The sequence below is a fragment of the Saccopteryx bilineata genome, chromosome 1 (assembly GCF_036850765.1).
Source record: "Saccopteryx bilineata isolate mSacBil1 chromosome 1, mSacBil1_pri_phased_curated, whole genome shotgun sequence".
NCBI lineage: Eukaryota > Metazoa > Chordata > Mammalia > Chiroptera > Emballonuridae > Saccopteryx > Saccopteryx bilineata.
The window spans coordinates 312,604,732-312,629,655 of record NC_089490.1 but is presented as its reverse complement, the minus strand read 5'-3'; the positions used below and the strand labels follow the sequence as shown (position 1 = coordinate 312,629,655).

The window sequence follows — 24,924 nt, the reverse complement described above, 5'->3', positions numbered from 1 at the left end:
AAACTGAAGGAATATTAAGACAAAACAGGTTGATAACCTAACTAGCAGCACGCTGTCAACATTCAATTCTGGCCCAAAACGTTCCCTTAAATGGTAGATAAAACAATTAACATTTTCATGGAATACACTAAAAAACTAACTCAGAGTTCAGATTTTAAAACCAACTAAATCCTAAATGTGTATTTCCCAGTCAAATCAATTCTAAAATGGATGTTCCTAATATGTTACATAGTTTTTAATAAAATAAATCACGATTAGAAAGAACTAGGCCCGCCTGAAAAGTAGATCATTACTAAATGGAGCAACCAGTGTCTCAAAATGCAACGGTACACTAAGAATGTATCTTACCTTAGATGCCATTCTCATAAAAAGTTTGTTTTGATTTTCTGCTGTTCCCATCTTTTCGTTCTTGACTAAATCATTCAGGCTTAGATTATCATCATCGTGAAAGTATCTAACCCTTTCTTTTTCCTCATGGGTTGAAACCTATGACAAAATGAACGTTATTAATTTAGTGAAAATGTTAAGTTTCTAGAGCATTTTAATGAATTACCTATAAATCTGACATTAAATGTACAAATCCCACTATGCGTCACAATCTTTCCTTCCTTTAATATCAACTCTACTTGCTTCCATGTAAAAGAATTCCCATTAGAATCACACTCCCTACTTTTCTGCACCTTTCCTTTCCACTTCCTTGGGGAGGGAGGCATGACATTATCTGATTTCTCAGTTTTGGGGAAAAGGCAGAATTGTCTTATCCCTTCTTCCCTCTCTGCTCTTCTCCTCCTTGTAGTAGTAATTCCCGACCCCTGTGGAAGGAAAATCTGCAATTCTCTGGAGAGCAAGTAAGCATATTGAAAACAGGTGAAATATACTATTAGCAAACCCACTTCAAACAGCTCTATCAGGAACAAAGCTGATATTCTGATTCTTATCTAAATCAATCCTGAGTTTTCCTATCAGTTGGTTCCATGCCCACATTTGAAAAATAAAAGTACTATTTATTTCCCCCCAAATCAAATCCCTCCAATACTGTTCTCCCATTTCCTTACACAAATAAAACCTGTTCCGTAACTTCTTTGAAATCTTTGCAACCACATTCCCAACATTTTTTCCCAAGCAGTCTTGTCCTCAACTAGCTTAAATCTCAGATTCTATGACTTCAATCACTCCTTGGCTTCAGATCCTTAACTTCTGGCCCTGTTATCCTTTCAAAAGCAAACCTCAATCCTGAATGAGGGTGTCTAACCTCTCTATTCCTGTACCTAACATGCTTCCTAGTAGGCAACTCAGAAAGAGACCTGGATGCTCTATGGGCCCCTAGCCAGTTCTGTGATCCCACAGAATTCAAACCTTTGCTATTCGCCCCCTCCAAACCACTATTCCCTCACATTTCAATAGCCAAGCTGTCTTTTCCAGACCTATTTGCTCAATGCGATCATTACTATCTCTAGCAGCATAGGCACTCAACAGGCAAATAATTAACATCTGACAGAAAAATTCTGAAAGAACTGGTCATTTGTGGACCCAAACACTAGTTTTATGATCTTACAAATTTAAAACAAAAAACACCTAATTTGGAAAAACTGGATACATTGTTCATCCATCTCAAGAGCCTCAAGGTAGTGGTAAAAACTAACTGCTAGAGCTGAAAGATGGAAATCAGGTTTATAAAGGATCATGGCAATCACTTAACTGAGATATTACTGTACCTGGATATCCTACCACCAGGTCTCAAAGGAGCTAACACAAAACAGGTCTGGGAGACCAAGGTTTTCCTTAAAAGCTGTTGACAAGTATGTACATGAAAAAGTAGCCAGAAACAATGCCAAAGGAATGTACACTAAAATTAAAACAGCATTAATCAATGTTCACAGTTATTTGAAAACTGTAGTTGAATTTGGTTCCATTTTCTAAAAGACAAAGGGATATAACTAAGAATAAAAGTAGTAACAATGTATTGCCTTCTGATCTTTGTATTGTACAGAGACAATTCAGAAAATATCTTGAAGTAGTCTGACCCAAAGAAAGCCCCTAAGGCAGCGGTTCTCAACCTGTGGGTCAAGACCCCGGCGGGGGTCGAACACCCAAAACACAGGGGTTGCCTAAAGCCATCGGAAAATACATATTTATTATACAATATATTTTTAAATAAAATATGTATTTCCGATGGCTTTAGGCAACCCCTGTGTTGAGATCCGCTGCCCTAAGGAATTCTGAGTAAACAAAGACACATGTTAAACATACCATCTGTCTTTTCCTTCTTCCTTGTTTAGATTCCAGAGGTTTCTCTGGCGTGTTCACAGGCCAAACTCTTCCAGATCGATCTGTTCTGACAAGAATCACTTCTTGCTGGTCTTTACTCTATGGGAATATTTAGAGGTAACTTTCAAAATTATTATGAAAAGTGTTGAATGCTTGTATGTACTAATGACAAGGATATAAAAGCACAAAAATAAGTCTAGCTTTCATATAATATTATCTTAAGTCTCCTGGACTTTCATTACCCACTACAATGTAAAATGACTATAATCTTTTCAGTGAAAAGGTGAAAAAAATATCCAAAGTTATTTTATTTTTTTAAGGTATAAAAGAAGCAAATTTCAAATAAAGTTTTTATCTGGACAATATTAAAAGATGACAAAAAACCAATATTCAAACAGACATTGCGTGAGAGTATATATCACTTATGCAGTACATGTGTTTAATCAATGTTTCTTCAATTTAAAAAGGTTCTACTAAAACTTGACTATAAGAAATCAACTAAATGACAAAACAAACTTGTTAAATTAGCCACACTTTATACAACTGTTAAATTAGTTATTCCAGCACAATGGAACTCCACATGACTTCTATTTCTTCCATGAACAGTCCTGAAATGCCTTTCATTTCTCTGAATGTACAGAAGTTATATCTCACACACTTCCAATCGATAACCTTTTTCTACAAATTTTCAGCCAAATATATACAAGCCTAGTACAGTGTAGAATAAGAGTAAACTTCATTCTATGATAAAAACAGAATGCTAATAGAGCCTGATCGGGCAGTGGCGTAGTAAATAGAGCGTTGGACTGGGATGCAGAGGACCCAGGTTCAAGACCCCGAGGTCACCGGCTTGAGCGTGGGTTCATCTGGTTTGATCAAAGCTCACCAGCTTGAGCCCAAGGTCACTGGCTTGCAAAAGGAGGTTACTCAGTCTGATGTAGCCCCACAGTCAAGACACATATGAGAAAGCAATCAATGAACAACTAAGGTGTCACACCGAAAAACTGATGCTTCTCATCTCTCTCCCTTCCTGTCTGTCTCTATCCTCCTCTGTCTCTGTCACACACACACACACACACACACACACACACACACACAAAAGAATGGTACTAGAAAGGTTCTAAAAAAGAATTATATAAAGAATATTATTTGCCTGACCAAGTGGCGGCGCAGTGGATAGTGCATCGGAATGGGAAGCGGAGGACCCAGGTTCAAAACCCTGAGGTCACCAGCTTGAGTACAGGTTCATCTGGTTTGAACAAAGCTCATCAGCTTGAGCCCAAGGTCGCTGGCTTGAGCAAGGGGTCACTCAGTCTGCTGTAGCCCCATGGTCAAGGTACATATGAGAAAGCAATTAATGAACAATTAAAGTACCACAACGAAGAATTGATGCTTCTAATCTTTCTCCCTTCTTGTCTGTCTGTCCCTATCTATCCCTCTCTCTGACTCTGTCAAAATAAATAAATAAATAATAAATAACCACTTTATTGAAAATCAATTTGAAACAACACCAAGAAAATTATTCACATTCCAATTTTCTTCTCAAATCAGAATTAACTACTAAAAATCATTTCTATTTAATAGAGATTTAGTTCTATGGAAATACAATAAAAAAATACCTATCAATAGTGATCTTATAGTATATACAATATTAAGTGCATAGTAATCAGTACTTTCTTTAATTATTTAACACTAATGAAGCGTCAGATTTTAAAAAGAATATTCACCCTCTTACTGAATAAGAGAGAGGCAAAACACTATAATTTGGTTTCTAAGTGTATCTTGCTGCGAAAGCTGATCCTCTAAGGACTTTCAAATTATTAAATCTAATACTTACCTGTAAGCATTTGATTTTGTGTAATGCATTCTCAGCCTAAAGTCTTTTTCCAATTTTAAACACTCTATATTCCTGATTCTGCCTTACCTTTCATTCATTCCTCCCTCCATCCATTCAGTATTTTTTAAAGTACCTACCTACTGTAGTAACTAAAAGAAATATAGTCTCTGCCAGTAAGAAGCTTATAGCCCATTGAAAGAATTAATCTCTACATAAATTAGCAGTATGAAGTCAATTTCACTTTCTCTTCTATTTCAAGCTACCCTTTAATGACGATGGCTGTAGGGTTTCTTGGTTTCCAACCTTCCACCCTGAAACCTAATCATCACTCATATTGCCAAAAAATTAATTGTGTTAAACACAAACATAATATGCCATTCTTTGTTGAAAAACCTGCAAAGACCCCATGTCATCTAGGAAATCAAGACCACTCAAAGTGTGGTCCACAGACCAGTGCCAATCTGAGAATTACCAGTTAGGATATATTTATTACCAATCCATGATGAATTAAACACAAAAATGAATATTTAAAAACTTTTTAGCCATCTCAAAGAGTAATCATATGTTGGTTTAATATAAATAACATTTGGAGCTATATTTTATATATATTTCATTTTCCCATAATTTTACTGTTTGACAAAACTATGTATTAGTCCATGATGGACTGGAAAATAAAAAATAAAAAACCCAACTCTGACCCTACATCACAGTCTAGCAAACACTGTCCTAAATAATGAAATAAAGGCCAAGCATCCTAATATAGTATACAGGACTTCAAATTCACCTTTTATCCTAGCTCTTCATACTTCTTGTTAATTTATCTACATTTTACTTCCTAAATAATTTTAGGCATATTTACATTGCTGGAAATAATCTTTTAAGTAACTATTTGTCTAGATACAATATTATGTCTTTGCCACTGTTCTACACCAGGGATCAAGCAATACACGACGTGGTTATCTGCTGTACCTGGCACAGTGGTAAAAACCAGTGGGTGCTCCACAAATGGTTGATGCCTGAAATGAACATGCTTGGTGCCTCAGACAATTTACGCTCCCAAGACTAAATAAAGCACTGTCTCTTCTACTTTCCTTTTCTCTCAGCGTTTCTACTTTCTGTTCCTCAGGGATGTCGATACAAAGGACACCAATATTCCCACTTTGGGTACTCAAGACAAATATTAAGAAGACTAGAAATAATGAGTAAGTTCTATATTTGGTACTACATTAATACAGAATATGGGGCTTATTTTGGAATCTGTATCAGGATCAAAATAAACTATGGTCCACAGGACAAAGAAAATATTGGTAATGAGTAAGAATAAAAATTTTTATATAAAAGACAGGTAACCGTAATATAATTTGGTTTAATAGTGTCTATTTACAGACTCAAGGAACAACTTTGCTTAGCAATAGAGAAATAAAGCCAGAAGAAACAGCTAAAAAACTAAAAGTGGCTGTCTCTAGGATTGGATCAAGTTAGGGAAAGGTTCAAGGAATTGTTACTCTTGTTGAAATAGGCCTATTAGCATTATTCGTATGTAACACATTGATTAAAAGGAAAAGGAAAAACTATATGATGCTTTGATACAAAGTTGGTATCAAAAATTCTGTTTATTTGAAAGCCTTTCTATCTAGCATTTGGAAAGAAAGGAAAAGTCTTCCACTAGATAGTTTCCCATCAGTTGGTATTCTTCAAGTTTGTCACCAATGAAAGCCAATAGCAACTGTTTTCATTTTTAATCTGCTAAAATTTCAAGAAAAAAGCAGTTATTGTCTGACCAGGCAGTGGCGCAATGGATAGTGTTGGATTGGGATGCAGAGGACCCAGGTTTGAAACCCTGGGGTCGCCAGCTTCAGCACAGGCTCATTCAGCTTGAGCATGGAGTCACTGGCTTGAGTGTGGGATCATAGACATGACACCATGGTCCCTGGCTTGAGACCAAAGGTTGCTGGCTTAAAAGCCCAAGGTCGTTGGCTTGAGCAAGGGGTCACTCACTCTGCTGTAGCCCCCCCCCACCCGCCACCCCAGTCAAGGCACATATGAGAAAGCAATCAATGAACAACTAAGGTGCTACAACCAAGATCTGATGCTTCGCATCTCTCTCCCTTTCTGTCTGTCCGTCCCTGTCTTTCTGTCACTGTCGCAAAAAAATAAATAAAAAAGAAAAAGCAGTTATTATTGTTCTTATTATTTTCATGATTTTTTACATTTATTTAGTCCATAACCATTGATTGAAGGCCTGTTCTGGGCCAGGTACCAGTTAGCAAGGCAGACACAGACCCTGCCCTGGGAGCCCACAGGCAGAGGAACAGGACACAGAAAACAGTCGGCCACATGGGTAAGTCCTGCGTTCTAAATTTCAGGAGGACTTTTTGAGCCACAGAACAGTGCCTTTCCAGAGGTTCCCCAAGGAAGTGAAGCTTAAGTAACACATTCTGGGTACAAATGGAAAAAATGAATTTGGTGTATATCTCTAGATAAGCCTCGCTTCTGAACATTTCCAGCTGTGGACAGGGATCTCCAGATGCTACGGAAGCATCTTCCAGTTTTCACTTCCTGGTTGAGTTTGTTTCTGAGCTGCCCATGCCAGTTCCCAACTGTAAATACAGACAGTGGCGGGTCCCCTCTCCCTGCTGCCTATAGCTGTGCAGAGACAGGATGTAGCTATAAGCCAGCCCTCCCAACAGAATGAGCTGTGGAACCTGCTGTGTCTTCTGTCTCTCTTTCCTTTGTCCTCCTGTGGCACTATGCCCCAGCCTGTGTTTTAAAACTGTGGACCCCAACTCACATTTGATAGAGAATTGTGCTCATGAGGGCTTCCTCCACCACCCCACTACTAGAGAAGCTGAGTTGAATCTTCTTTATTCAGACCCCCACTAGGCAAGATCTGCCACCTTCCTCACAGACACTAGCTGGCTGTTCTTTCAGGACTGTTTGTCAGTATTTTCATGATTTTTGAACAATCTCTAATGCATGTCTAATTATGTCTACAGAGAGCAGTGAGTAGACTGAATAACAAGCCACATTCACTTAGATGTATATTACATTCACTGAGACAGATATCCTGATTTCAAGGCTACATTTGATTTTCACAAAGATATTCACAGGACTGCACCTGCTCAAAGGGGGACCTTATCTAATCCCTCAAAGGCATCAGATGAACTCACACCAGCTTTAGTTATATCTCCTCTTTTCAATTCTTACTACTGTTCATAAAACATGTACAAGCTTGAGAAAATTAAATATTAATGTAAAAGATCATTACTAAAACAATTATGAAGACTATTTAAGCCTAAACTACAGTTTATTTCACAATTTCAAAAGTGGATTATTTGAGGATTTTAATTTTGTTAGGCAGATATTTTCTAGAGCCAATATAATAACTGGGTCTAGCATAATATAAAAACCAATTCAATTCTTCAGTCTTCTTTCTTTTTTCATCAGTGCTTCTTTGTAATCCTTACATTTGAAGCTAGCTATGAGAATATAAACTTACATTATATTTCTAACCAGGTTCCTTTCAGCTTTTGCCAGGATTGGGAAGGTGGAGAGGAGATTCAAAAAAAATTTTATTAATTGATTTGAAGAGATAGATAGATAGATAGATAGATAGATAGATGTAGGAAAGAAGGAAGGAAAGGAGGGAGGAGGGAAGGAGAAAGGAGAGGGGAGAGAGAGGGGGAGAGAGAAAGAGAGACATTGATTTGTTGCTGCATCCATTTATGCATTCATTGGTTGTTTATGTGCCCTGATGGGGGACCAAACCCACAACTTGGGCATATCAGCTGACGCTATTCTACCAGTGAGATTTAGAATTTTTTTCTAACTGTTGACTAACCTTTAAGAATTACATGTTTTCACACTCAAATAACAGAATTCATTTAGATGACAAAAAATTTAGTTGATAGTTATAAATTTAAGAACGTTATATCTCATACATCAACAAAGCAGTGAAATCTAAAAACTGCCTTATAATTTTCCTATTTTAAAACAAATCAAGCCTGACCAAGTGGTGGCACAGTGGATGGAGCATCCGACTGGGATGTGGAGGACCCAGGTTCGAAACCCTGAGGTCACTGGCTTGAGCGCTGAGCGTGTGGTCGCTGGCTTGAGCATGGGATCACAGACATGACCCCATGGTCGCTGGCCTGAGCAAGGGGTCACTCACTCTGCTGGAGCCCCCCCCCTATCAAGCCACATATGAGAAAACAATAATTGAACTAAGATGCCACACCGAGGGTTGATGCTTCTCATCTCTCTCCCTTCCTGTCTGTCCCTGTCTGTCCATCTGTCACACACACACACACACACACACACACACACAGAAACAATTTTTCCAAAGAGAAGTTAATAGGCCTAATTATATGATATAAAGTTCTGTAATATACCTCATTTAACAACTGTGTAACTAAGTTATTACTAAGCCTCATTTTACTAACGAGGATACTAAGGATTACATACAAGTAATGATGAAGCTCCAGACACAGTTCCAGATCTTTGGCTTCAAGTCCCATGCTAGTTCTATTCCTGTCATCACATGCTATTCCTGTTACTCCGTGTCTCTAGTAAAATGTATTAGTAAACATGACATTTTGCCAAATGTTTCTTTTACTGGTGATCTGTTTTTTAATTATGAAAAATTTCTTTCATATAAATGAAAATTTGCCCACCTTCTGACTGAGAATGCTTGAGTACCTTATTAAGGACTCAACAACAAAGTCACATTTAACTGCTGGTTTGACACAATTTATCAGATTATCTGGCTTTGCAATGGAACGGTAGGCAACCTGGAAGATATTTGTATAACTGGTATAAATATAGTAAATGAAGACTCAGAACTTTTCATACTATTTAATCAATAAACTCACAACACTGAGAATTACTTTTATATTATATAATCCAATGGCATAAATGTGTCTAAAAAGATGAACAAGATATGGTTCTAGTTGTTACAAAATTCACAAATAAAACAGCAAAGGAGAGGAGGAGGAAATAGGGTTATATCAATCTTCATTAGATTATTAGGAGAAAGTTCAATAGAGTAGTACTGGCTCACAAGGGATGGAGAAATGGATCCATCCTTTAGTACAGATGAACTGGGTCTTTAGAAACAAAGATGGAGTGACGTCACGGAAATGGCGCCGTGAGCAGCGCGTCCGACAGCTCTCCCCTAAATCACAACAAATTTATCAACTAGAAACAGAAAAATTTATCCTCGGAGCATTCCGGAGTTCCACACAAACTGATAGCGAAAGGACTGTTATCACTTGAATCTGAGAGACGAGGGTGTGGAGGAATCTACCACAGGGACGTTCTTTCAAACCGCAAGGAAGTGCGCCTGTGGTGAGTCAGCCCATATACTTGGGAACCGCGAGCCGCCGACGCGAGCCACCACCGCGAGCCGCCGCCGCGAGCGGCCGCTGCGAGCAGCCGCACGCGCGCCCGGTCCGGTTGAGCACCGCTGACGTTCCCAGCGGCCCGCACACTGCGAGTGGGGGTCGCCAGCCACCGGTGCCCGGAGCGCCCCATTCGCACGCGTGCCTTGGGCATTCCACGCGCCCAGGGCGCCCTGCTGGCCCGCACACCCAGGGGGCTCCATTATCCTGCGCCTGGTGCGGTCCAGCCGCCAGCGGCAGGCCAGCGAGAGAGGCTTGGGAGATTCTCTCCGTGGGCGGGGCACCTCACCCAGCCATTCAAGCTAACAATCAAGCGTTGGGGGAGGGGCGCGCGCAGGCAGCCTAAAATACCTTCGGAAGCACAGTTGCGACCCAATCACTGAAATTAGCTTAACCCATGAAATCTGCGCACCCTCAGTTCTATTTGATAAGATCTCTCTCAGTTCAGTGATCCAAGACAAGAGGCGTGATATTTTTTAGTGCCTCTCGCTAAAGTGGCGGGGGCAACTTCTAATTGATAGACCCTCCATATTCAGGGATAAATGCTAACAAGAAGGACTTGGCAGATAATAAGGTCTATACTACACTAGTCGTAAGCAGAGACTAGTGCCTCTTCTTCCCTGCAAAAACAGGTTACAAAGTGTGGAAAGCCTGGGTTGAGAGGTCCAACTAAATGATAGGTGCTGAACAGTCACCTTGACAACAATTGACTCCCACCCCCCGCCTGATTACACTGGAGGCCCTGACTGTCAGAGCCTTTCCCAAAGCCTTGCACTGAGTGGGGATAGAGTGGGGATTTCCCAGCTCTTTGAGCCTCTTACTCCCCAGGCAGAAGCAGTTGCAGCCTTATAGCTGGATCACCAGGCTGCTAATTCAGAAAGGGGGGACTAGGAGAGAGAATCCAGGAAAGCAAACTCTCTCATCGTTGGACCCTGCAAACGCCAACAAGCCTTTACTTCCAGCAAGACTAAAGCCAATTATATGACATTGCCATAGAATCCCATCAACTGCAAATCCCTACCTAAGAGTGACACAGGGGCAGAGCCTGGGGTACAGAATCACCGACCAGGAAGAGGGAGAGAAAAGAAAAAGGAAGAAGTTAACCTCTCAAAATCAAGAAAAACCCACAGACTTTACAACTTGATCCACTAATTTTTTTGTTGTTGTTGTTGTTGTTTGTTTCTTCTATCTTTTTGCCTTTATATCCTCCACCTCGGTCCTTCTATTCTCTGCCCATCTCATGCTTCCCCTTTCTTGAACTACACTACCCATGAGTGTTGCATTTTATTTTTCTTCTTCATCCTCACCCTCCTTTAAGGTTATACTCCAAAACACTTAACTCTCACTCTCTCCTCTTTTGTTTTTTTTTTTGTCTTGCTTTATTTTGTTTTTTTCTCTTCCTATTTTATTTCTTCCTTCGTTGTTCTCTTTTTCTTATTTTTTCCTTTCTATTCGTTTTTTCTTTTCTCATTTTACTTTCATCCCATATAATCCTCAATCACGAACAAATAAGTTAATTTGGGACTCAAGGCTTTTTTTTGGCTTTATTTCTCTTTTTTGCTTTTGTTTTTATTTTTTTTTTCTTTTTTCTTGTTTGTTTATTTTTGTGGCATTTTGGGTCCTCCCAACCCAAGGTCTCCATTGTATTTAGTCTTCGCTCCACTTAATACAACAGATTTTTACTTATTATTTTTACTTTTTCTTCTTTATTTTTCTTTTTTGGTCCTTTTTTCTGGTTCCCTCTTATCGCTCTCATTATATCTCTTAGTTGACTATCACTTACAAGCAAATCATTTTATGCTTGTCTAAGATTTTCTTCCTTTTTTTTTTTTTTTTGCATTTAGTAGGCCCCTACTTCCTTTTTTTTTGCCCCTTGAACTCTTCACCCCAAATCAGGCCCTCCATTATAGGCACGATATTTCCCTGAGGAGGGGAGAGGAGGGAAAGAGAAGAGAGAAAAAAAGAGGGAAATAATAAATTATTACTGGTTTTTTTTTGTGGGGTGTTTTACCTTTTTTTTTTTTTTTTTTTTACTTTTTACTCTTTATTAATTCTAATTAGTGCTATCAATAAGACCACCCTCAGATGCCGATAAGAAAGAGGAAATCGAATATTATGGATACAAAAGAAAGAGAGGTAACACAAATAGATGTGGAAAAATCTATGGAGAAAAGACTTAACATATTGGAAGCCTTGGAGCTAAATGACAGAGAATTTAAAATAGAAATCTTAAAAATACTCAGAGAGATACAAGAAAACACAGAAAGGCAATATAGGGAGATCAGAAAACAACTCAATGAACACAAAGAATATATTACCAAGGAAATTGAAACTATAAAAACAAATCAAACAGAAATGAAAAACTCAATTCACGAGCTGAAAAACGAGGTAACAAGCTTAGCTAACAGAACAGCCCAGATTGAAGATAGGATTAGTGAAATAGAAGACAAACAACTTGAGGCACAACAGAGAGAAGAAAGAGACTCAAAAATAATAAAAAACGAGAAAGCCCTACAGGAATTGTCTGACTCCATCAGAAAGAATAACATAAGAATAATACGTATATCAGAGGGAGAAGAGAAAGAAAATGGAATGGAGAATATACTCAAACAAATAATAGACGAGAACTTCCCAAGCCTGTGGAAGGAACTAAAGCCTCAAATTCAAGAAGCAAACAGAACACCAACTTTTCTTAACCCCAACAAACCCACTCCAAGGCATATCATAATAAAGATGACACAAACCAATGACAAAGAAAAAATTCTCAAGGCAGCCAGGGAAAAGAAGAGTACAACATATAAAGAAAGGCCTATTAGATTATCATCAGATTTCTCAGCAGAAACTCTACAAGCTAGAAGAGAGTGGACCCCAATATTTAAAGCCCTGAAAGAGAGGAACTTTCAGCCAAGAATACTATACCCATCAAAGCTATCCTTCAAGTATGAAGGAGATATAAAAACATTCACAAATACAGAAAAGATGAGAGAATTTATCAACAGAAAGCCCCCACTCCAGGAAATAGTAAGGGGGGTTTTCCAACCACATTCAAAGAACAAAAGAAAACAACACCACAAGTAACAGCTCCACCAAGAACACAATAAAACCAAACTTAAACTGTGACAACAAAGGAAAAAAAGGGGGGAGAGGATGGAGATTAACAGTAGCAAAGGATGATGAAGTGCAGAAATACTTATAAGATAGGGTACTACAATGAATATGGTAGGTACCCTTTTCATTACTTAATGGTAACCACCCTTAAAAAAACCACCACAAAAACACTTGACTTAAAAAAGGTAGCAACAGAGGAAAGAAGTATGGAACACAAACAAACAAAAACAAATGATAGAAAAACAAAGGAGAAGAATCAAACTAGATACAAAACTAACAGAAAGCAATTTATAAAATGGCAGTAGGGAACCCACAAGTGTCAATAATTACACTAAATGTAAATGGATTAAACTTACCAATAAAAAGACACAGAGTAGCAGAATGGATTAAAAAAGAAAATCCAACTATATGCTGCCTACAAGAAACACATCTAAGCAACAAGGATAAAAACAAATTCAAAGTGAAAGGCTGGAAAACAATACTCCAATCAAACAACACCCAAAAAAAAGCAGGCGTAGCAATACTCATATCTAATAATGCTGACTACAAGACAGAAAAAGTACTCAGAGACAAAAATGGTCATTTCATAATGATTAAGGGGAAGTTGAATCAAGAAGACATAACAATCCTTAATATATATGCACCAAACCAAGGAGCACCAAAATATATAAGACAGCTACTTATTGACCTTAAAACAAAAACTAACAAAAATACAATCATACTTGGAGACCTCAATACACCGCTGACGGCTCTAGATCGGTCATCCAAACAGAGAATCAATAAAGATATAGTGGCCTTAAACGAAATACTAGAACACCTGGATATGATAGACATCTACAGGACACTTCATCCCAAAGCGACAGAGTATACATTTTTCTCTAGTGTACATAGAACATTCTCAAGAATTGACCATATGTTGGGCCACAAAGACAATATCAGAAAATTTAGAAAAATTGAAATTGTACCAAGCATATTTTCTGATCATAAAGCCTTGAAACTAGAATTCAACTGCAAAAAAGAGGGGGAAAAACCCACAAAAATGTGGAAACTAAACAACATACTTCTAAAAAATGAATGGGTCAAAGAAGAAATAAACGCAGAAATCAAAATATATATACAGACAAATGAAAATGAAAATACGACATATCAGAATCTCTGGGATGCAGCAAAAGCAGTAATAAGAGGAAAGTTCATATCACTTCAGGCCTATATGAACAAACAAGAGAGAGCCGAAGTAAACCACTTAACTTCACACCTTAAGGAACTAGAAAAAGAAGAACAAAGACAACCCAAAACCAGCCGAAGAAAGGAGATAATAAAAATCAGAGCAGAAATAAATGAAATAGAGAACAGAAAAACTGTAGAAAAAATCAATAAAACAAGGAGCTGGTTCTTTGAAAAGATCAACAAAATTGACAAACCCTTGGCAAGACTCACCAAGGAAAAAAGACACAGGACTCAAATAAATAAAATCCAAAATGAAAGAGGAGAGATCACCACAGACATCATAGATATACAAAGAATTATTGTAGAATACTATGAAAAATTATATGCCACCAAATACAACAATCTAGAAGAAATGGATAAATTCCTAGAACAATACAACCTTCCTAGACTGAGTCATGAAGAAGCAGAAAGCCTAAACAGACCAATCAGCAGGGAGGAAATAGAAAAAACTATTAAAAATCTCCCCAAAAATAAAAGTCCAGGCCCAGACGGTTATACTAGTGAATTCTATCAAACATTCAAAGAAGACTTGGTTCCTATTCTACTCAAAGTCTTCCAAAAAATTGAAGAAGAAGCAATACTTCCAAACACATTTTATGAGGCAAACATAACCCTCGTACCAAAACCTGGCAAGGATGGCACAAAGAAAGAAAACTACAGACCAATATCTCTAATGAATACAGACGCTAAAATACTAAACAAAATACTGGCAAACCGAATACAACAACATATTAAAAAAATAATACATCATGATCAAGTGGGATTCATCCCAGAATCTCAAGGATGGTTCAACATACGCAAAACGGTTAACGTAATACACCATATCAACAAAACAAAGAACAAAAACCACATGATCTTATCAATAGATGCAGAAAAGGCTTTTGATAAAATACAACACAATTTTATGTTTAAGACTCTCAACAAAATGGGTATAGAAGGAAAATATCTCAACATGATAAAGGCCATATATGATAAACCATCAGCCAACATCCTATTAAACGGCATAAAACTGAGGACTTTCTACCTTAAATCAGGAACAAGACAGGGTTGTCCACTCTCTCCACTCTTATTCAACGTGGTGCTAGAAGTTCTGGCCAGAGCAATCAGACAAGACAAAGAAATAAAAGGCATCCATATCGGAAAAGAAGAAGTAAAGCTATCACTTTTTGCTGATGATATGATCCTATACATCGAAAACCCGAAGGACTCCACAAAAAGATTATTAGAAACAATAAACCAATACAGTAAGGTCGCAGGATACAAAATTAACATACAAAAGTCCATAGCCTTTCTATATGCCAACAATGAAATATTAGAAAACGAACTCAAAAAAATAATCCCCTTCACGATTGCAACAAAAAAAATAAAATACCTAGGAATAAACATAACAAAGAACGTAAAGGACCTATATAATGAAAATTACAAAGCATTGTTAAGGGAAATCGAAAAAGATACAATGAGATGGAAAAATATTCCTTGTTCTTGGATAGGAAGAATAAATATAATCAAAATGGCCATATTACCCAAAGCAATATACATATTTAATGCAATTCCCATCAAAATCCCTATGAGATTTTTTAAAGAAATGGAACAAAAAATCATCAGATTTATATGGAACTATAAAAAACCCCGAATAGCCAAAACAATCCTAAGGAAAAAGAATGAAGCTGGGGGCATTACAATACCTGACTTTAAACTATATTATAGGGCCACGATAATCAAAACAGCATGGTATTGGCAGAAAAATAGACACTCAAACCAATGGAACAGAATAGAAAGTCCAGAAATAAAACCACATATATATGGTCAAATAATCTTTGATAAAGGGGCCAACAACACACAATGGAGAAAAGAAAGCCTCTTCAACAAATGGTGTTGGGAAAACTGGAAAGCCACATGCAAAAGAATGAAACTCGACTATAGCCTGTCCCCGTGTACTAAAATTAATTCAAAATGGATCAAAGACCTAAATATAAGACCTGAAACAATAAAGTACATAGAAGAAGACATAGGTACTAAAATCATGGACCTGGGTTTTAAAGAACATTTTATGAACTTGACTCCAATGGCAAGAGAAGTGAAGGCAAAGATAAATGAATGGGACTACATCAGAATTAAAAGTTTTTGCTCAGCAAGAGAAACTGATATCAAAATAAACAGACAGCCAACTATATGGGAACTGATATTTTCAAACGACAGCTCAGATAAAGGCCTAATATCCAAAATTTACAAAGAACTCATAAAACTCAACAACAAACAAACAAACAATCCAATAAAAAAATGGGAAGAGGACATGAACAGACACTTCTCCCAGGAAGAGATACAAATGGCCAACAGATATATGAAAAGATGCTCAGCTTCATTAGTTATTAGAGAAATGCAACTCAAAACTACAATGAGATACCACCTCACCCCTGTTAGATTAGCTATTATCAACAAGACGGGTAATAGCAAATGTTGGAGAGGCTGTGGAGAAAAAGGAACCCTCATTCACTGTTGGTGGGACTGTAAAGTATTACAACCATTATGGAGGAAAGTATGGTGGTTCCTCAAAAAACTGCAAATAGAACTACCTTATGACCCAGCAATCCCTCTACTGGGTGTATACCCCAAAACCTCAGAAACATTGATACGTGAAGACACATGTAGCCCCATGTTCATTGCAGCACTGTTCACAGTGGCCAAGACATGGAAACAACCAAAAAGCCCTTCAATAGAAGACTGGATAAAGAAGATGTGGCACATATACACTATGGAATACTACTCAGCCATAAGAAATGATGACATCAGATCATTTACAGCAAAATGGTGGGATCTTGATAACATTATAAGGAGTGAAATAAGTAAATCAGAAAAAAACAAGAACTACATGATTCCATACATTGGTGGAACATAAAAATGAGACTAAGAGACATGGACAAGAGTGTGGTGGTTACCAAGGGTGGGGGGGGAGGGAGGACATGGGAGGGAGGGAGGGAGAGAGTTAGGGGGAGGGGGAGGGGCACAGAGAACTAGATAGAGGGTGGCGGAGGACAATCTGACTTTGGGCGAGGGGTTTGCAACATAATTTGATGACAAAATAACCTAGACATGTTTTCTTTGAATATATGTACCCTGATTTATTAATGTCATCCCATTACCATTAATAAAAATTTATTAAAAAAAAAAAAAAAAAGAAACAAAGATGGACAGGTAAAGGCCTTTAAGGTAAAAAAGTGAGATATAAACTGAGGTTCTAACTCCCCAAATCCAAAGTTCTTTCAACTCTATCACAAATGCATTTAAATTAATTCTGGCGGCAATTTGAAGGATACTCTGATAACAAAGAAATAGCAAGAAGAACATTTAGGCTGTTACTGTAACACTCTAAGCAACAGAGGCATTAAGCTAGGGCAGTGACTGAAGAAATTAAAAGGATGAGATATGTACAGGATGGAAGGCAAGATAAAACCACATTATTTGATGACAACTTGAATGTGCTAAAGAGGCAATTAAAGACTTCTCCATGGCCTGACCAGGCGGTGGCGCAGTGGATAGAGCGTCGGACTGCAATGCAGAGGACCCAGGTTCAAGACCCCAAGGTCGCCAGCTTGAGCGCAGGCTCACCTGGTTTGAGCAAAGCTCACCATCTTGGAGCCAAGGTCGCTCGCTCCAGCAAGGGGTTACTCAGTCTGCTGAACGCCCGCAGTCAAGGCATATATGAGAAAGCAATCAATGAACAACTAAGGTGTTGCAATACGCAATGAAAAACTAATGATTGATGCTTCTCATCTCTCTCCGTTCCTGTCTGTTCCTGTCTATCCCTCTCTCTGACTCACTCTCTGTCTCTGTAAAAAAAAAAAAAAAAAAAAAAAGACTTCTCCATGGTTTTTAATTGAGAAAAACAAATGATCATGCAATTAAGAAAAGGAAAATTACATATATAGAGTGAAGTTATGGAACACCCATAAAAATCTAGCAGACAACTGAAAACACTAGTTTAAAACTCACCAGAGTTCAGAGCTAGAGTCAGAGATTTGAGATTCACAATTCTTATAAAAATATTAACTGAAATCCTGAGACTGAGAGATACAGCCAGGATGAGAATAGAGATTTGATTCTGTATACCTATCCATTTCTTCTTCTTATACCCTCCTCACTCCTACCTTACTCTGCAACCATTCAGAACAACATACCATCTTTAAACCACACTATCTCGCTCTCACCTGCACACCCTTACCCATGCTGCCCTGCTTGGTCACCCTCTTCTATTGGTTTGCCAGAGGAAGATGGTAAAATTACTCAGGGAAAAGAAAGTTGTCTTTTGTTTAGTTATTTTTTGTTTGTTTGTTTGTTTAGTTATTTTTAAGGATATAGAGACAATATTTGCAAGTAACAGGAAAGGGCCTAACAGAGAGAAAGAAACAGAAGATTCCCTACAAGAGAAGAGATAACTTGTGGGAACCGTGGTAAAGGACAGAAAAGGTATGAAATTAAGAGCACTGCAAACAACTTGGACTTAAAGAAAATGAGAACGCTGTCCCATTACCAGATGAGAGATGAAGAAAGATTAATTTTCAGGGAGAATAGACAGTCAAACAATACTAGTCATTCATTCCTGGATAATAGACATTCTCTGAAAACATTCACATTTACAATCTCTATTTTCCAAATGAGGTAGGAACCAAATTGCTAAGAATAAAGCAGGAAATAACTGCTGAAGAAATGTAAGATCTAGGGTTCCAAATTTCTTCAGTATCCTTTCCTTAAAACAAATGGAAATTATATTATTGGGACACTGAATACACTGACAGGATTACAATTCCATTAAGTGATAAATACTGTGCAACATGGCAGAAGGTTGATACAGTGAGTAGAAAAAAAAAGATTACAATTATGAAAAATTATGCATGTGTACATATTTACAATGGACAGGGACTTGAGGGAAACATAAACAAAAAAGAATGTATTTTTTATTTTTGGCTTTGTTAAGTGTGCAAAAAACTTAACATCATTGGGGGGACGAAATCTGGAGAGAAATAAATAAAATGTTTATCAGTACATTATCCCTGAATGGTAGGATTTGGGCTGATTTTTATTTTCTCCTTTAGGTTTTTTGTTTTTGTTTTTTTTTATTTGTTTTGGTTATTTTTTGCACTTTCTACATTTGACAAAGAATATATATTATACTTATAAATCACCTAAGAGTGAAAAATAAAAATATAATTCAATTTATTTTTTAAGCCCATACACAAAATCAATTTAATGGAAATTTTTCTAGTATATTTAATCATGAGAGCACTCTAGACAACTTGAATTTTTGTGTTTAGAGCAGGGGTAGTCAACCTTTTTATACCTACTGCCCACTTTTTTTTTTTAATAGATTTTTTTTTTTAAGATTTTATTTATTCATTTTAGAGAAGGGGGGAGAAAGAGAGAAAGAGAGAGAAGGGGCAGAGAAGGGGGGAGGAGCAGGAAGCATCAACTCCCATATGTGCCTTGACTGGGCAAGCCCAGGGTTTCGAACCGGCGACCTCAGCATTCCAGGTCGACGCTTTATCCACTGTGCCACCACAGGTCAGGCCCTACTGCCCACTTTTGTATCTCTGTTAGTAGTAAAAATTTCTAACCGCCCACCAGTTCCACAGTAATGGTGATTTATAAAGTAGGGAAGTAACTTTACTTTATAAAATTTATAAAGCAGAGTTACAGCAAGTTAAAGCATATAAAAATAATTACTTACCAAGTACTTTATGTCAAATTTTCACTAAGTTTGGCAGAATAAATCTTTATAAAACAACTTACTATAGTTGAATCTATCTTTTAATTTATACTTTGGTTGCTCTGCTACTGCCCACCATGAAAGCTGGAATGCCCACTAGTGGGCGGTAGGGACCAGGTTGACTACCACTGGTTTAGAGCATGCGTAACTGTCGCATATAAAATTAATTTCAACATCTAGACACAGCTGTCAGTTTACATTTCAAGCATCAAAGTAATTATTCTAAATAATTTTTATTTACTTTAATTTAAAATTGTAGACATACCTAACCTTAATTCTTGCCAGCAAATTAAAACTTGAGACTCAGCTCATCCTCTGTACGTAATCATTCAAAAAATGAGGATAAAGGACCTCATGGAATTCTAATGAGAACTAAGTAAATTTCTATATATAAAGTGCTTAAAACAAGTCTTGTCACAGTATGCCCTCACAGAGTATCATTTATTCATGTAATGATAGCTAGAGTAGTATATTAATTAGTACAATGCATATCAATTAATATCACTGTCTTGAAATATAAAATTGTATCTTGAAATTCAATGCAATAAATTTAGAAAAAGAACCTAAGTAAAAATAAATTATTAAAAGCAAATTGGTTTTCTGAAGGCAATAACTCTTCAACAAATACTGTAATGCTCGGATGACACAGATTTCTAAACAAATACATATTTTATACCTTCATTTTTAGACTTAATTCAAAGAACCACACATAGATGGTTTACTTGATATTTCTGGGTAGACAACTTAACAAATACCATAATTTTTTTCTGACTCACTGTGATGTTAGTGTTTGTTTTGTTTTGAGGGGTTTTTTGGTGTTATTTCGTTGCACTCAACATTATTTTCTCTTCCTTGTAAATCTTTATTAGCAACTGTCTCCTACAGTTATTCTAGTCAGAACCTGTTTGGTACCTACACACTTATTATGTACTATAAAAATGAAAAGTATATCTTTAGCTTTCCGAAAAACACATTAAATTTGACTTCTTATAAATATGTTCAACAACTTGTTATGCATTCTACAATATGGCTAAAGTAAATTTTGAATTGAAGGGTAAAATTTACTTAAGGTTGATGTGTTTCATTTAAAATGTTTTCACCTTAAATTTCAAAAATACAATATAAATAGGTGACTTATCCCTCTCCTACTCCCCAAAACAATCTTGAAGGAGAACATATAAAACCAAATCCTTCAAGAGAATATAAAAGTCTCAAATGCTACTTGAATACTATAAGGACTCACTATTTCCCATATGGAATAACATTTCATTTTTCCCTTAAATTCAAATACACAACAGACAAAAATAGTGAAAGGCGGATGAAAGTAGACTTAGTAAGAAAAAAACTAATGCGCACTTAGGGGAATGCAGGTGAACTGGTGAAGACAGGCTGCCACTAAGCATTCATTCTTCCTTCTCTAAGGAAACGAGCTATTTATGGCTCCAATATCTGTTGGAGAGTCCTGTTTCAAAATTTGAGACAGTCCATAAAATAATTCCTCACCTCAAAATTCAATCTAATAAATATAAAATCACAACTATCCAAAATAATTACAAGTTTCTCTACCTCATTATAGTTGAGAGAATATTCTTCACAAAACAAAACAAAACAAACAAAAAAAACCGTTCCAGAATGCATTAACTATTAAATATGGACTACAGTCATATGAGTGTGTTTTCTAGTCAATGACTGATGCCTATGGGTCATCACTCACATCAAGGGTAATACTTAGCAGCCAGGTTAAAGGTTATTTCTGTGGCAGAGAAATAAAGCCTACCGATAGTAGACATAAAGAGAATAGCTTTTCCAATAAAGCCTACCAAGAGTGGTCATAAAGAGAATAGCTTTTCCTTTGGCAATGTTACAAAACTGGTGATAAGATTCAATAATAATGACTATAGCCTCAAACATTCTTTGGATGCCCAAATTGCACTGGGTCCTCTTCACTACCCCCATATTTCTATACTTTCCCTTTGAAGTATCATCAAAGCTGTAATTATGTATTTGTATAATTAATCTTCTTTATACGTTCTATTTCCAGAAAGAATGTTTTTCCAAAGATAAACATGATGTCTGAGTTAAGATCTAAAGAATGAATATGCAGTAGTTAAGAAAAGAGTGGGAAAGAAGAAAATAATCTCAACAAAAAAAAGACTTTCTGCGAACACACTGAGGCAGGAAGGAAAGCAGCTCCTTCAAAGGTCCAGATGATGATGATGATGATGATGATGATGATAATGATAAGAAGAAGAAAGAAGAAGGAGGAGGAGGGAGGAGGGAGGAAGAGGAGGGAGGAGAAGGAAGGAAGAGAAAGGAGGAGGAAGGAAGAAGAAGAAGGAGGAAGAAGAAGAGGAGGAGGAGGACGACGAGGTTCCTCTCAGTGGAGGAGATAAGAAAAGCAAACCACACATTTAAGATTTCACAGGTGAAACTGACATTATCTCATGATGAGTTTGAAGTGACATACGACAAAAGTGAACAGGTATAAGATTATATATGTTCCTGTAACATGTGTTTGTATTTCTATATCATCTATGAAATTGTTTTGCTTTCATTTAGCTTAAAATGTCTGCTCTTCAGTTATAGTCTACTTAAAGAAATAAGCCCTCTACTAATATATGACATAATATTATTTCTAACTGCAGGTGACAGATATGAGGCATACTTTCAGGATGGTATAAAACAAGTTGAACTGTATACAAAGGAGGTACATCCACTGACCAATTTTGCGTGGCTAGGGAAGAAACTAGCTAAATGACTAAAGAGATAACATTTTTGTGCACTAACTCTGTCAGGAAATGCTATACAATCAAGTAAACTGTGCCTAGGGTAATATAATGAGTAAATAGTGGCATAAATGTCAAGCTAGTATGTTTATTTTAAATTTAAAATATTTGATTTGGAAAACTGAGAATGCAAGTAACTTCTACAAAGAAGGAACTAAAAAGTACTTGGTGAATAAAGATCAAATCTCACTGCTTAAAATAAAAGGTATATTGTCAACAACCTAGTTTTCTTAATTTTGTAATTAACTTTTTTTCTGTTTTACTATCTTTATGGGTATCGGTTTCAGAGACTAGGATGCTGAAACATAGAAAAACAGTCTAGCCATGGCTGGGTCACTCAGTGGATAGAGCATTGTCTCTGCACGCTGAGGTAGCAGCGGTTAGGGCACATGGGAGAAGCATCAATGAGTACACAACTAAATGGAAGAATAAAGTGGAACAAGTTGATGCTTCTCTCTCGCTCACTCTTTCTCTCTCTCAAATCAATGGAAAAAAAAGTTTTTAATGCGTCTTTTAAAAAAAGAAGAAAAACAGTCTAGGCATACACATAATCTAGGAATCACAGAAATGGTAATATAGTGAACTTAATATGTATCAAAGACAATGTTAAGGTAACAATAAATTATGATCAAACTATTGAAAATAATTTCAAGTACCTGATTCTATGTACAAAATGCTACAGAGAGTTTATCTATTTCTTTAATTATTACTTGCTGCTTCTCTATGACCCTCTACGGCCTTCAGTTAATTCCTCAATTTCTTTCAAGAGAATGTCTCTGAAACCCTCTCCACACCAACTGCCTGGGGTTTATAACAATGCATTTCGCTTCTTACCAGCAATGTGAATTAAACATTTAAAGTCACTGCACCATTATGTGGGAACTATTTCATTATTTACTGCAAATAGTACACTGAATCTCCTGATTACTAGAAAAAATAAAAAGTATAAAGCTGAATTCCCGTAGATTAAATGTGTCCATGATGTGATTCCACAAACAGACTATTAACCCTTTGAGTAGTACGAACGTTCATGTACGTCCTCGTGCCTCCTGACCATCCAGAGTATGATTGATTTATTTTAAAAATAAGTAAGACAATATTAAAAAAAGGCAAATGTATGTTCTTCTTGTTTCTATAAATTGATTAACAAACAAACATGGTTTTAAGTTAATAAAACTCTAACTAGAACTAATATCATTTTTTGGAAAAAAAACAACAACTCACTCCCAGGGATCAGTGAGCATGAAAAAAACTCACTACTCAAACGGTTAACCAGCAGATCTTATAGAAGGGCAGATTACCACCTGATACATTAAAGAATTATGATTAGATTTGTCCTGATATATAACTGGTAATCTTCCCGTATAACTGGTAATCAATGGATCTAATCACTCAGCATCCAAGCACAAGTTAGATAGGCACACTGTGTAATTGGGTATTCTTTCAATAAGGAAGCTACACTTGTAGGGAGGCCAGACTAGAGGATTTAGAAGTTCCTGGATCATTTTTTAAGATTTACAATAGAGAAGGAAATAAATTGAAGACATTCAACAACAAATATTACAAGTATTTCTTGGTTATTTACAATGTGCCCAGCATTACCCTAGGCATCACACATAAACTGAAATAAACTGCCCTTTCCTTAAATACTAAATAGTTTACCCCCTAAAGGGGAAAAGAAATAAGCTAACCAATATTTGCAAGTGCACTAAAGCCGAACAATAGTCTTAGATCATTACACCTTGTTCATATAACCTAACATTTCTAACAAATAAGTTAAAAAATAAAAGGATTCCTTCCAGTTCAACTATTTTATGAATGGGATTTTCTTTTCACTGAAAAGACAAAATTTCGATCAGAAATATTTCAGGATTTTCCTATAAATGCAGCACATTTCTGTGATGTAGTATAAACTCTGAACTATATTCTCATGTCTTAACAAAACAACTTTGAAAGGTAGATAAGTCATCAGGCCCTCACCTTGATGGAATAAATGACTGTAATGGCAGAGAAAACAGTTCAGAATTGTTGCCGAGGTTTAGGTGTACACATGGTAAAGCCTGAACTAAATGTGCAAGTATCCTAGCTTGCAATGAAGATAAATTTTCTTTCTAATCAAGGAACCCTGCAGATAAAAACCTTTAAGAGCTTTGAAAAACTATACAGCTTCCAAAAGAAGCTGACAAATAAAAATTCTACTTTGTACACGACTCTGAATACAACTTTGAATTCTACTCCACTGAGTTATGAGGTATAATGTTCAAAAGCTGGAGGAGCTAAAATACATAGTTACATGCTCAAGGGATGAGATACAATCTGTCAATTCCTCTTTGATAGTACTTAAACAAATATATTTTTTTTTTTAATTTTTTTTTTGTATTTTTCTGAAGCTGGAAACGGGGAGAGACTGTCAGACTCCCACATGTGCCCGACTGGGATCCACCCGGCACGCCTACCAGGGGCAACGCTCTGCCCACCAGGGGGCGATGCTCTGCCCCTCCGGGGCATCGCTCTGCCGCGACCAGAGCCACTCTAGCG

At 36.9% G+C, this 24,924-nt stretch overlaps 1 protein-coding gene across 1 annotated transcript in view; it reads right to left on the bottom strand.

Annotated features, from left to right (window-relative positions):
• Positions 1–24,924, bottom strand: part of CWF19L2 (CWF19 like cell cycle control factor 2) — a 120,992-nt gene that overhangs the window by 41,255 nt on the left and 54,813 nt on the right. The window contains exons 11-12 of the mRNA XM_066247570.1: positions 2,251–2,367; positions 349–486 (exon numbers count right to left, since the gene is read on the bottom strand). Of these exons, the coding sequence (XP_066103667.1) occupies positions 349–486; positions 2,251–2,367 (255 nt within the window). The remainder of the gene's footprint in view (positions 1–348; positions 487–2,250; positions 2,368–24,924) is intronic.